Source organism: Bombina bombina, unplaced genomic scaffold, assembly GCF_027579735.1.
Source record: "Bombina bombina isolate aBomBom1 unplaced genomic scaffold, aBomBom1.pri scaffold_890, whole genome shotgun sequence".
NCBI classification, from domain to species: Eukaryota; Metazoa; Chordata; class Amphibia; order Anura; family Bombinatoridae; genus Bombina; species Bombina bombina.
Genome location: NW_026511541.1, coordinates 30,285 through 43,885, shown reverse-complemented (window position 1 = coordinate 43,885; position 13,601 = coordinate 30,285). Strand labels below are relative to the sequence as shown.

Genomic DNA, 13,601 nt, shown 5'->3' with positions numbered 1-13,601 from the left:
TGTTTTTCCTATACCCAAGCGGGTGGCGGACATAGTAAACAAGGAATGGGAAAGGCCCGGCATACATTTTGTGCCTCCCCCTATATTTAAGAAATTATTTCCTATAGTCGACCCCAGAAAGGACTTATGGCAGACAGTCCCTAAGGTCGAGGGGGCGGTCTCTACTCTAAACAAACGCACTACTATTCCCATAGAAGATAGTTGTGCTTTTAAAGATCCTATGGATAAAAAATTAGAGGGTTTGCTTAAAAAAAATGTTTGTTCAGCAAGGTTACCTTCTTCAACCAATTTCATGCATTGTTCCTGTCACTACGGCAGCGTGTTTCTGGTTCGAAGAACTAGAAAAGTCGCTCGATAAAGAATCTTCGTATGAGGAGATTATGGACAGAGTTCATGCACTTAAATTGGCTAACTCTTTTATTCTAGATGCCGCTTTGCAATTAGTGAGATTAGCGGCGAAAAATTCAGGGTTTGCTATCGTGGCGCGCAGAGCGCTCTGGCTAAAGTCTTGGTCAGCGGATGTGTCTTCCAAGACAAAATTGCTTAACATCCCTTTCAAGGGCAAAACACTGTTTGGTCCTGATTTGAAAGAGATTATTTCAGACATCACCGGAGGAAAGGGCCACGCCCTTCCTCAGGATAGGTCTTTTAAGGCTAGAAATAAGCCTAATTTTCGTCCCTTTCGCAGAAACGGACCAGCCTCTACTTCTACATCCTCTAAGCAAGAGGGTAATACTTCTCAATCCAAACCAGCCTGGAGACCGATGCAAGGCTGGAACAAGTGTAAGCAGGCCAAGAAGCCTGCCACTGCTACCAAAACAGCATGAAGGGATGGCCCCCGATCCGGGACCGGATCTGGTGGGGGGCAGACTTTCTCTCTTTGCTCAGGCCTGGGCAAGAGATGTTCAGGATCCTTGGGCACTAGAAATAGTTTCTCAAGGTTATCTCCTGGAATTCAAGGAACTAGCCCCAAGGGGAAGGTTCCACAGGTCTCAATTATCTTCAAACCAAATAAAAAGACAGGCATTCTTACATTGTGTAGAAGACCTGTTAAGGATGGGAGTAATTCATCCAGTTCCAATAAGAGAACAAGGGATGGGGTTTTACTCCAACCTGTTCATAGTTCCCAAAAAAGAGGGAACGTTCAGACCAATTCTAGATCTCAAGATCCTAAACAAATTTCTCAGGGTTCCATCGTTCAAAATGGAAACCATTCGAACGATCCTTCCTACCATCCAGGAAGGTCAATTTATGACCACAGTGGATTTAAAGGATGCGTACCTCCATATTCCTATCCACAAGGAACATCATCAGTTCCTAAGGTTCGCTTTTCTGGACAAGCATTACCAGTTTGTGGCACTTCCATTCGGATTAGCCACTGCTCCGAGAATTTTCACAAAGGTACTAGGGTCCCTTCTAGCGGTTCTAAGACCAAGGGGCATTGCAGTAGTACCGTACTTGGACGACATCCTGATTCAAGCGTCGTCCCTGTCAAAAGCAAAGGCTCATACGGACATCGTCCTAGCCTTTCTCAGATCTCACGGATGGAAAGTAAACATAGAAAAAAGTTCTCTTTCCCCGTCAACAAGAGTTCCCTTCTTGGGAACAATAATAGACTCCTTAGAAATGAGAATTTTTCTGACAGAGGTCAGAAAATCAAAACTTCTAAGCTCTTGTCAAGTTCTTCATTCTGTTCTTCGTCCTTCCATAGCGCAGTGCATGGAAGTAAAAGGATTGATGGTTGCAGCAATGGACATAGTTCCTTTTGCACAAATTCATCTAAGACCATTACAACTGTGCATGCTCAGACAGTGGAATGGGAATTATACAGACTTGTCTCCGACGATTCAAGTAGATCAAAGGACCAGAGATTCACTCCGTTGGTGGCTAATCCTGGACAACCTGTCACAGGGAATGAGCTTCCGCAGACCAGAGTGGGTCATTGTCACGACCGACGCCAGTCTGGTGGGCTGGGGCGCGGTCTGGGAACCCCTGAAAGCTCAGGGTCTATGGTCTCGGGAAGAATCTCTTCTCCCGATAAACATTCTGGAACTGAGAGCGATATTCAATGCTCTCAAAGCTTGGCCTCATCTAGCAAAGGCCAAATTCATAAGGTTTCAATCAGACAACATGACGACAGTTGCATATATCAACCATCAGGGGGGAACAAGGAGTTCCCTGGCGATGGAGGAAGTGACCAAGATAATTCAATGGGCGGAGGATCACTCCTGCCACTTGTCTGCAATCCACATCCCAGGAGTGGAAAATTGGGAAGCGGATTTTCTGAGTCGTCAGACATTCCATCCGGGGGAGTGGGAACTCCACCCAGAAATCTTTGCCCAAATAACTCAATTATGGGGCATTCCAGACATGGATCTGATGGCGTCTCGTCAGAACTTCAAGGTTCCTTGTTACGGGTCCAGATCCAGGGATCCCAAGGCGACTCTAGTAGATGCACTAGTAGCACCTTGGACCTTCAACCTAGCTTATGTTTTCCCACCGTTTCCTCTCATTCCCAGGCTGGTAGCCAGGATCAGCCAGGAGAGGGCTTCGGGGATCTTGATAGCTCCTGCATGGCCACGCAGGACTTGGTATGCAGACCTGGTGAATATGTCATCGGCTCCACCATGGAAGCTACCTTTGAGACAGGACCTTCTTGTTCAAGGTCCATTCGAACATCCGAATCTGGTTTCTCTCCAACTGACTGCTTGGAGATTGAACGCTTGATTTTATCAAAGCGTGGGTTTTCAGATTCTGTAATAGATACTCTGATTCAGGCTAGAAAGCCTGTAACTAGAAAAATTTACCATAAGATATGGAAAAAATATATCTATTGGTGTGAATCTAAAGGATTCCCATGGAACAAGATAAAAATTCCTAGGATTTTATCCTTTCTACAAGAGGGTTTGGAGAAGGGATTATCTGCAAGTTCTCTGAAGGGACAGATTTCTGCGTTATCTGTTTTACTTCACAAAAAGCTGGCAGCTGTGCCAGACGTTCAAGCGTTTGTTCAGGCTCTGGTTAGAATCAAGCCTGTTTACAGACCTTTGACTCCTCCCTGGAGTCTTAATCTAGTTCTTTCAGTTCTTCAAGGGGTTCCGTTTGAACCCTTACATTCCGTAGATATTAAGTTATTATCTTGGAAAGTTTTGTTTTTGGTTGCAATTTCTTCTGCTAGAAGAGTTTCTGAGTTATCTGCTCTGCAGTGTTCTCCGCCCTATCTGGTGTTCCATGCAGATAAGGTGGTTTTGCGTACTAAGCCTGGTTTTCTTCCGAAAGTTGTTTCCAACAAGAATATTAACCAGGAGATAGTTGTACCTTCTTTGTGCCCGAATCCAGTTTCAAAGAAGGAACGTTTGTTACACAATTTGGACGTAGTCCGTGCTCTAAAATTCTATTTAGAGGCCACTAAAGATTTCAGACAAACTTCTTCTTTGTTTGTTGTTTATTCTGGTAAAAGGACAGGTCAAAAAGCAACTTCTACCGCTCTTTCTTTTTGGCTTAAAAGCATTATCCGTTTGGCTTATGAGACTGCCGGACGGCAGCCTCCTGAAAGAATCACAGCTCACTCCACTAGGGCTGTGGCTTCCACATGGGCCTTCAAGAACGAGGCTTCTGTTGACCAGATATGTAAGGCAGCGACTTGGTCTTCACTGCACACTTTTGCCAAATTTTACAAATTTGATACTTTTGCTTCTTCAGAGGCTATTTTTGGGAGAAAGGTTTTGCAAGCCGTGGTGCCTTCCATTTAGGTGACCTGATTTGCTCCCTCCCTTCATCCGTGTCCTAAAGCTTTGGTATTGGTTCCCACAATTAAGGATGACGCCGGGGACCGGACACACCTATGTTGGAGAAAACAGAATTTATGCTTACTTGATAAATTACTTTCTCCAACGGTGTGTCCGGTCCACGGCCCGCCCTGGTTTTTTTAATCAGGTCTGATGAATTATTTTCTCTAACTACAGTCACCACGGTATCATATGGTTTCTCCTATGCATATTTCCTCCTGTACGTCGGTCGAATGACTGGGGTAGGCGGAGCCTAGGAGGGATCATATGACCAGCTTTGCTGGGCTCTTTGCCATTTCCTGTTGGGGAAGAGAATATCCCACAAGTAAGGATGACGCCGTGGACCGGACACACCGTTGGAGAAAGTAATTTATCAGGTAAGCATAAATTCTGTTTTCTTACCTGTATGTGTGTGTTGTAAAGAATACTAATCCTCGTAAAACTTGCTAATTTAATAGTAAATTTAATCTACCTCTATTGGGTTCATATATGTGCTTCTCGTGCGTATTATAGCCACTGCCTCACTAGCCTCTGACCTCACCGCACGTCACTGAGTAAGAGAGGTTGACAAAAGATGCACCATGTTTGCTGTAATTAAAAGGGATATTAAATAGTAGGAGATTGTATTATAAAATGTTAAATTATGTGTAGTTAAAAAAGACAACTTTGCAATATACTTTCATTATTTATTTTGTTCACTTTTCCTGTAATTTTAACACTGAAACTTAAGTTTTCTGGCTTTTCGCGGTCTACTGCTGAGGACAATAAGGCACAAATTTAAAACAGACAATAAGAGTATTGCAAATTAGGCTGTGTTATGCATACTAAAACAACTTTTTATAATTTATTTTTCCCTTGTTTTATGTATGTTAGCTCTGAAAAATTGTGGAGTTTCTAATTTTCAGAGCTGGAAGTACACATTACTTCTCAAGGCTAACCCTGAACACCTGCAAAACAATGCACTTTATACTAACATTTGTCTGTAGACTCTAGCCTGGATTAGCTCTTCTAAATAAGGCAAGTGGTGGGTGGATTTGTCTACTGAAAAAACAATTGCAGCAAACAAGATGTTTGTTTTTAAAAATGTTTAGACATGGCTGATATGATGTTCTTTAACAGTACAACACAAATGTAATTACACTGTGTTTGCTGTCCCTTTTGAAAGTAATTATCTTGTTAATATTTTCCTTGTTCAGAGGAGAATTGCCTGGTATTTTGGGGCTCGACTGGCCTTGTTAGGCAGAATCAGACTGATATACTTCAGGAAAGTTCTCCTCTGAAAAGCACAATTGGGCTAAAATAAGCTACTTTCAGGTGGTAACCAAGCCATAGAACAAGCTATTCATTCATGGCAGATTGCTTCTCTTTGTATTTATGGATTATAAACATTTTTAAACAATTGCAGCAAGAAAAGTTAATGTATACACACTTTTCACACTCATGTAGTATATTAATTTATTGCAAGACTGCAGACAAATCTTGTATGTGTGTGTGTGTGTATGTATATATATATATATATATATATACACACAAGATGTTTACTTGGTCTTTAGACTATTGATCCTCTGCTTCTCGAGTCCTCTCTAATACTGACCTATTTTCTATAGTCCTCAAACTTTTGCATTATTTTCTGTCTTTTAGAGCCGACCAACTAGCCAGTGTACAGAATGCTCAGCGAGGTACAGCTGGGGACAGAGCAGACTTCTGGAAAAACCGGGCACAGCGTTCAGGGGCTAAAAAGAATGCAAGGAAGAGTCGTGAGGATCTGTCAACTATAGCTGTGGTCAGCACAAAGTTCCCGTCTTATGAACGGGTGCTGCTTCGAGAAGGTGAAGTTAGCTTCAGATCTGCCAATTGCTTACACACCAGTACTGTGGTAGGATTGGTCAGAACTAGGGGTTCAAAGGGGATTCATTATTTTATATTAAAGGGACATTAAACACTTTGAGATGGTAATATAAAATAATAAATTGTAAATATAAAACAACTCTGCAATATACTTTCATTATTTATTTTGTCCTCTTTGCCTGTAATTCCATTCTGAAATTGTGAGCTTTTCAGTTCCTGTTAGAAATGGAAGTGCAGAACACTGTTAAATCCAGCACAACCATTGGCTGCACACTCCAGTGACCTATTTATAACGGTCCCCAATTGGCCACAGCAGAGAAGGTAACACAAGTTACAACAGGGCAGCTCCCAGTGTTTTATAGACACTAAAACTTTACACTTATTTTGTCACTTTTTAAACAACTAATTAAACTTTAAAAAATACATCTACATGTTATTCGTGGACTAATCTTTTCTTTGAATGCATCATTCTATCTAGCATGTATTTAGTGTTTAATGTCCCTTTAAGTCACTGTCCATATATATCAAAACATTAGAAATGTGTAGAACCTGATATAAATACCTTACAGACCAAGTAAATTATCATCCTTTTAATGATGCACAATTGTAGAAACACACCACCCTTCAGCAAGCTTCAGGTGAGCTTAAAGGGACAGTCTAGTCCAAAATAAGCTTTCATGATTCAGATAGAGAATTTAATTTTAAACAAATTTCCAATTTACTTTTATCACTAATTTCTTTCATGTAATTAGCAAGAGTCCATGAGCTAGTGACGTATGGGATATACATTCCTACCAGGAGGGGCAAAGTTTCCCAAACCTCAAAATGCCTATAAATACACCCCTCACCACACCCACAAATCAGTTTTACAAACTTTGCCTCCCGTGGAGGTGGTGAAGTAAGTTTGTGCTAGATTCTACGTTGATATGCGCTCCGCAGCAGGTTGGAGCCCGGTTTTCCTCTCAGCGTGCAGTGAATGTCAGAGGGATGTGAAGAGAGTATTGCCTATTTGAATTCAATGATCTCCTTCTACGGGGTCTATTTCATAGGTTCTCTGTTATCGGTCGTAGAGATTCATCTCTTATCTCCCTTTTCAGATCGACGATATACTCTTATATACCATTACCTCTACTGATTCTCATTTCAGTACTGGTTTGGCTTTCTACTACATGTAGATGAGTGTCCTGGGGTAAGTAAGTCTTATTTTTGTGACACTCTAAGCTATGGTTGGGCACTTTTATATAAAGTTCTAAATATTTGTTTTTAAACATTTATTTGCCTTGATTCAGGATGTTCAATATTCCTTATTTCAGACAGTCTGTTTCATTATTTGGGATAATGCATTTGAATAATCAATTTTTTTCTTACCTTAAAATTTGACTTTTTTCCCTGTGGGCTGTTAGGCTCGCGGGGGCTGAAAATGCTTCATTTTATTGCGTCATTCTTGGCGCAGACTTTTTTGGCGCAAAAAATTATTTATTTCCGGCGTCGTTCTTGTCACCGGAAGTTGCGTCATTTTTAACGTTTTTGCGCCAAAGGTGTCGGCGTTACCGGATGTGGCGTCATTTTTGGCGCTAAAAGCATTTAGGCGCCAAATAATGTGGGCATCTTTTTTGGCGCTAAAAAATATGGGCGTCATTATTGTCTCCACATTATTTAAGTCTCATTGTTTATTTGCTTCTGGTTGCTAGAAGCTTGTTCACTGGCATTTTTTCCCATTCCTGAAACTGTCATTTAAGGAATTTGATCAATTTTGCTTTATATGTTGTTTTTTCTATTACATATTGCAAGATGTCTCAGATTGACCCTGAATCAGAAGATACTTCTGGAAAATCGCTGCCTGATGTTGGATCTACCAAAGTTAAGTGTATTTGCTGTAAACTTGTGGTATCTGTTCCTCCAGCTGTTGTTTGTAATGAATGTCATGACAAACTTGTTAATGCAGATATTTCCTTTAGTAATGTTACATTACCTGTTGCTGTTCCATCAACATCTAATACTCAGAGCGTTCCTGTTAACATAAGAGATTTTGTTTCTTAATCCATTAAGAAGGCTATGTCTGTTATTCCTCCTTCTAGTAAACGTAAAAGGTCTTTTAAAACTTCTCATTTTTCAGATGAATTTTTAAATGAACATCATCATTCTGATTCTGATAATGTTTCCTCTGGTTCAGAGGATTCAGTTTCAGAGGTTGATGCTGATAAATCTTCATATTTATTCAAAATGGAATTTATTCATTCTTTACTTAAAGAAGTCTTAATTGCATTAGAGATAGAGGAATCTGGTCCTCTTGATACTAAATCTAAACGTTTAAATAAGGTTTTTAAATCTCCTGTAGTTATTCCAGAAGTTTTTCCTGTCCCTGATGCTATTTCTGAAGTAATTTCCAGGGAATGGAATAATTTGGGTAATTCATTCACTCCTTCTAAACGTTTTAAACATTTATATCCTGTGCCATCTGACAGATTAGAGTTTTGGGACAAAATCCCTAAGGTTGATGGGGCTATCTCGACTCTTGCTAAACGTACTACTATTCCTACGGCAGATAGTACTTCCTTTAAGGATCCTTTAGATAGGAAAATTGAATCCTTTCTAAGAAAAGCTTACTTATGTTCAGGTAATCTTCTTAGACCTGCTATATCTTTAGCGGATGTTGCTGCAGCTTCAACTTTTTGGTTGGAAGCTTTAGCGCAACAAGTATCAGATCATAATTCTCATAGCATTGTTAATCTTCTTCAACATGCTAATAATTTTATTTGTGATGCCATCTTTGATATCATTAGGGTTGATGTCAGGTATATGTCTCCAGCTATTTTAGCTAGAAGAGCTTTATGGCTTAAAACTTGGAATGCTGATATGTCTTCTAAGTCTACTCTGCTTTCCCTTTCTTTCCAGGGTAATAAATTATTTGGTTCACAGTTGGATTCTATTATTTCAACTGTTACTGGGGGAAAAGGAACTTTTTTACCACAGGATAAAAAATCTAAAGGTAAATTTAGGTCTACTAATCGTTTTCGTTCCTTTCGTCACAATAAGGAACAAAAGCCTGATCCTTCCCCTACAGGAGCAGTATCAGTTTGGAAACCATCTCCAGTCTGGAATAAATCCAAGCCTTTTAGAAAGCCAAAGCCAGCTCCCAAGTCAACATGAAGGTGCGGCCCTCATTCCAGCTCAGCTGGTAGGGGGCAGATTACGATTTTTCAAAGAAATTTGGATCAATTCGATTCACAATCTTTGGATTCAGAACATTGTTTCACAAGGGTACAGAATAGGCTGCAAGATAAGGCCTCCTGCAAGAAGATTTTTTCTTTCCCGTGTCCCAGTAAATCCAGTGAAGGCTCAAGCATTTCTGAAATGTGTTTCCGATCTAGAGTTGGCTGGAGTAATTATGCCAGTTCCAGTTCTGGAACAGGGGCTGGGGTTTTACTCAAATCTTTTCATTGTACCAAAGAAGGAGTATTCCTTCAGACCAGTTCTGGATTTAAAAATATTGAATCATTATGTAAGGATACCAACATTCAAGATGGTAACTATAAGGACTATTCTGCCTTTTGTTCAGCAAGGGCATTATATGTCCACAATAGATTTACAGGATGCATATCTGCCTATTCCGATTCATCCAGATCACTATCAGTTTCTGAGATTCTCTTTTCTAGACAAGCATTACCAGTTTGTGGCTCTGCCGTTTGGCCTAGCAACAGCTCCAAGAATTTTTACAAAGGTTCTCGGTGCCCTTCTCTCTGTAATCAGAGAACAGGGTATTGTGGTATTTCCTTATTTGGACGATATCTTGGTACTTGCTCAGTCTTCACATTTAGCAGAATCTCATACGAATCGACTTGTATTGTTTCTTCGAGAACATGGTTGGAGGATCAATTTACCAAAAAGTTCATTGATTCCTCAGACATGGGTAACCTTTTTAGGTTTCCAGATAGATTCAGTGTCCATGACTCTGTCTCTGACAGACAAGAGACGTCTAAAATTGGTTTCAGTTTGTCGAAACCTTCAGTCTCAATCATTCCCTTCGGTAGCCTTATGCATGGAAATTCTAGGTCTTATGACTGCTGCATCAGACGCGATCCCCTTTGCTCGTTTTCACATGCGACCTCTTCAGCTCTGTATGCTGAACCAGTGGTGCAGGGATTATACAAAGATATCTCAATTAATATCTTTAAAACCGATTGTACGACACTCTCTGACGTGGTGGACAGACCACCATCATTTAGTTCAGGGGGCTTCTTTTGTTCTTCCGACCTGGACTGTGATTTCAACAGATGCAAGTCTGACAGGTTGGGGAGCTGTTTGGGGGTCTCTGACAGCACAAGGGGTTTGGGAATCTCAGGAGGTGAGATTACCAATCAACATTTTGGAACTCCGTGCAATTTTCAGAGCTCTTCAGTCATGGCCTCTTCTAAAGAGAGAGTCGTTCATTTGTTTTCAGACGGACAATGTCACAACCGTGGCATATGTCAATCATCAAGGAGGGACTCACAGTCCTCTGGCTATGAAAGAAGTATCTCGAATACTGGTATGGGCGGAATCCAGCTCCTGTCTAATTTCTGCGGTTCATATCCCAGGTATAGACAATTGGGAAGCGGATTATCTCAGTCGCCAAACGTTACATCCGGGCGAATGGTCTCTTCACCCAGAGGTATTTCTTCAGATTGTTCAAATGTGGGGACTTCCAGAAATAGATCTGATGGCTTCTCATCTAAACAAGAAGCTTCCCAGGTATCTGTCCAGATCCAGGGATCCTCAAGCGGAGGCAGTGGATGCATTGTCACTTCCTTGGAAGTATCATCCTGCCTATATCTTTCCGCCTCTAGTTCTTCTTCCAAGAGTGATTTCCAAGATTCTAAAGGAGTGCTCGTTTGTTCTGCTGGTGGCTCCAGCATGGCCTCACAGGTTTTGGTATGCGGATCTTGTCCGGATGGCCACTTGCCAACCGTGGACTCTTCCGTTAAGACCAGACCTTCTATCGCAAGGTCCTTTTTTTTCCATCAGGATCTCAAATCCTTAAATTTGAAGGTATGGAGATTGAACGCTTGATTCTCAGTCATAGAGGTTTCTCTGACTCTGTGATTAATACTATGTTACAGGCTCGTAAAACTGTATCTAGGAAGATATATTATCGAGTCTGGAAGATTTACATTTCTTGGTGTTTTTCTCATAATTTTTCTTTGCATTCTTTTAGAATTCCTAGAATTTTACAGTTTCTTCAGGATGGTTTGGATAAAGGTTTGTCTGCAAGTTCCTTGAAAGGACAAATCTCTGCTCTTTCTGTTCTTTTTCACAGAAAGATTGCTAGTCTTCCTGATATTCATTGTTTTGTACAAGCTTTGGCTCGTATAAAACCTGTTCTTAAGTCAATTTCTCCTCCTTAGAGTTTGAATTTGGTTCTGGGGGCTCTTCAAGCTCCTCCGTTTGAACCTATGCATTCGCTGGACATTAAATTACTTTCTTGGAAAGTTTTGTTTCTTTTGGCCATCTCTTCTGCTAGAAGAGTTTCTGAATTATCTGCTCTTTCTTGTGAGTCTCCTTTTCTGATTTTTCATCAGGATAAGGCGGTGTTGCGAACTTCTTTTAAATTTTTACCTAAGGTTGTGAATTCTAACAACATTAGTAGGGAAATTGTGGTTCCTTCATTGTGTCCTAATCCTAAGAATTCTAAGGAAAAGTCGTTGCATTCTTTGGATGTAGTTAGAGCTTTGAAATATTATGTTGAAGCTACTAAGGATTTCCGAAAGACTTCTAGTCTATTTGTTATCTTTTCCGGTTCTAGGAAAGGTCAGAAGGCTTCTGCCATTTCTTTGGCATCTTGGTTAAAATCTTTGATTCATCATGCTTATGTCGAGTCGGGTAAAACTCTGCCTCAAAGGATTACAGCTCATTCTACTAGGTCAGTTTCTACTTCCTGGGCGTTTAGGAATGAAGCTTCAGTCGATCAGATTTGCAAAGCAGCCACTTGGTCTTCTTTGCATACTTTTACTAAATTCTACCATTTTTATGTGTTTTCTTCTTCTGAAGCAGTTTTTGGTAGAAAAGTACTTCAGGCAGCTGTTTCAGTTTGATTCTTCTGCTTATAATTTCAGTTTTTTTCATTATAAGATTTAAACTTTATTTTGGGTGTGGATTATTTTCAGCGGAATTGGCTGTCTTTATTTTATCCCTCCCTCTCTAGTGACTCTTGCATGGAAGATCCACATCTTGGGTAGTCATTATCCCATACGTCACTAGCTCATGAAAGAAAACATAATTTATGTAAGAACTTACCTGATAAATTCATTTCTTTCATATTAGCAAGAGTCCATGAGGCCCACCCTTTTTTGTGGTGGTTATGATTTTTTTGTATAAAGCACAATTATTCCAATTCCTTATTTTTATGCTTTCGCACTTTTTTCTTATCACCCCACTTCTTGGCTATACGTTAAACTGATTTGTGGGTGTGGTGAGGGGTGTATTTATAGGCATTTTGATGTTTGGGAAACTTTGCCCCTCCTGGTAGGAATGTATATCCCATACGTTACTAGCTCATGGACTCTTGCTAATATGAAAGAAATGAATTTATCAGGTAAGTTCTTACATAAATTATGTTTTTGCTTTGTTCTCTTCATATTCTTAGTTGAAAGCTACACCTAGGAGGTTCATATGCTAATTTCTAAGCCCTTGAAGGAGGTCTCTTCTCTCAGGGCATTTTGACAGTTTTCCACCACTAGAGGGTGTTAGTTCATGTGTTTCATCGTGAAGTTCCAGTGAGCCAGCTCTGATTGGCTAAAATGGATGTCTGTCAAAAGAACTGAAATATGGGGGCAGTTTGCAGAGGCTTAGATACAAGGTAATTACAGAGGTAAAAAGTGTATTTATATAACTGTGTTGGTTATGCAAAACTAGGGAATGGATAATAAAGGGATTATCTATCTTTTTAAACAATAAAAATTATGGTGTAGACTATCCCTTTAATTACTTTCATTTAGAGATAGAGAGAGGGGACCTTGGAAAACCTGGAGCTTGCTGAAAGGTATATGGAGAAGGAAACTGCTAGACTTGCAGTTAATTCTGGAAAGTGGAGTTCTTTACAAAATCAAGAGACAGTGGGAGTAAATATTACAAGCACAACCAGGGGAGCAGCGGTATGAAATCCATTTCTGCCTGTTAATGGCTGTGTGTTTTGCCTGTGCTGGTTTTCAGCACCAGGTCCCAAATGTAAAAAGATTTGTGCTTGCACATATTGGGCCACATTACATGTGGCACGATAACAGTTAAGCGTAAATGAAAAGGGGTTTATCACGGGTGTTTGCGCTCGTATTACAAGTTGAAAGTAAGCGGAAAAGCTTGATCGCAATCACAATTTACACTAGAATGATTACCGCATTCTCTGGTTAACTGTTTCGTAAAACAAAAAAGTGTCACAAAACACACAAAAAATACATTAAAAAGTACAGTTACACTCATAACACCATCTAATAAAAATTATTATTTTTTTAAATTTACAAAAGTTACAAGGGTTCAAAGATATGAGGTATATATACATGCCCTAAAGTTTGGAGCCCTTTGCAGTCAAGTAGTTGAAAACATGCAAAAAAAACATTTTATGCACTATTCATTTGTAATAAAATGTTTTACTGAGTATTTATGGTAAATATTTCACATTCCAATGTTCTGCACATAGCAGAATATGTTCTATGTATTTTTAAATATATAGATATAGATATATATATATATATATATATATTCATGTATAAATATTTATTGTGCCAAAATGCCCTCGGATATATGAGTGAAATATGATTTATGAATAAATAGAACATATTCTGCTATGTGAAGAACATTGGAATGTGAAATATTCATATTTTCATGTTGGGTTAGCGCACTTGAGAATATGCGATCGGATATGCGTGGGTGTAGGGTGTGTTTTCCACTTTTTTGCTCAATTGTCTTCTATGGGGGAAACACGTTCAGCTTTTT

At 39.8% G+C, this 13,601-nt stretch overlaps 1 protein-coding gene across 1 annotated transcript in view; it reads left to right on the top strand.

Annotated features, from left to right (window-relative positions):
* The window catches only part of LOC128643791 (tight junction protein ZO-2), a gene marked incomplete at its 5' end in the record, with an annotated part of 102,545 nt that extends 96,803 nt beyond the window's left edge, over window positions 1-5,742 (top strand). Inside the window, one exon of the mRNA XM_053696604.1 lies at window positions 5,430-5,742. Within this exon, the coding sequence (XP_053552579.1) occupies window positions 5,430-5,727 (298 nt within the window). The remainder of the gene's footprint in view (window positions 1-5,429) is intronic.
* Window positions 5,743-13,601: the final 7,859 nt, after the last annotated feature.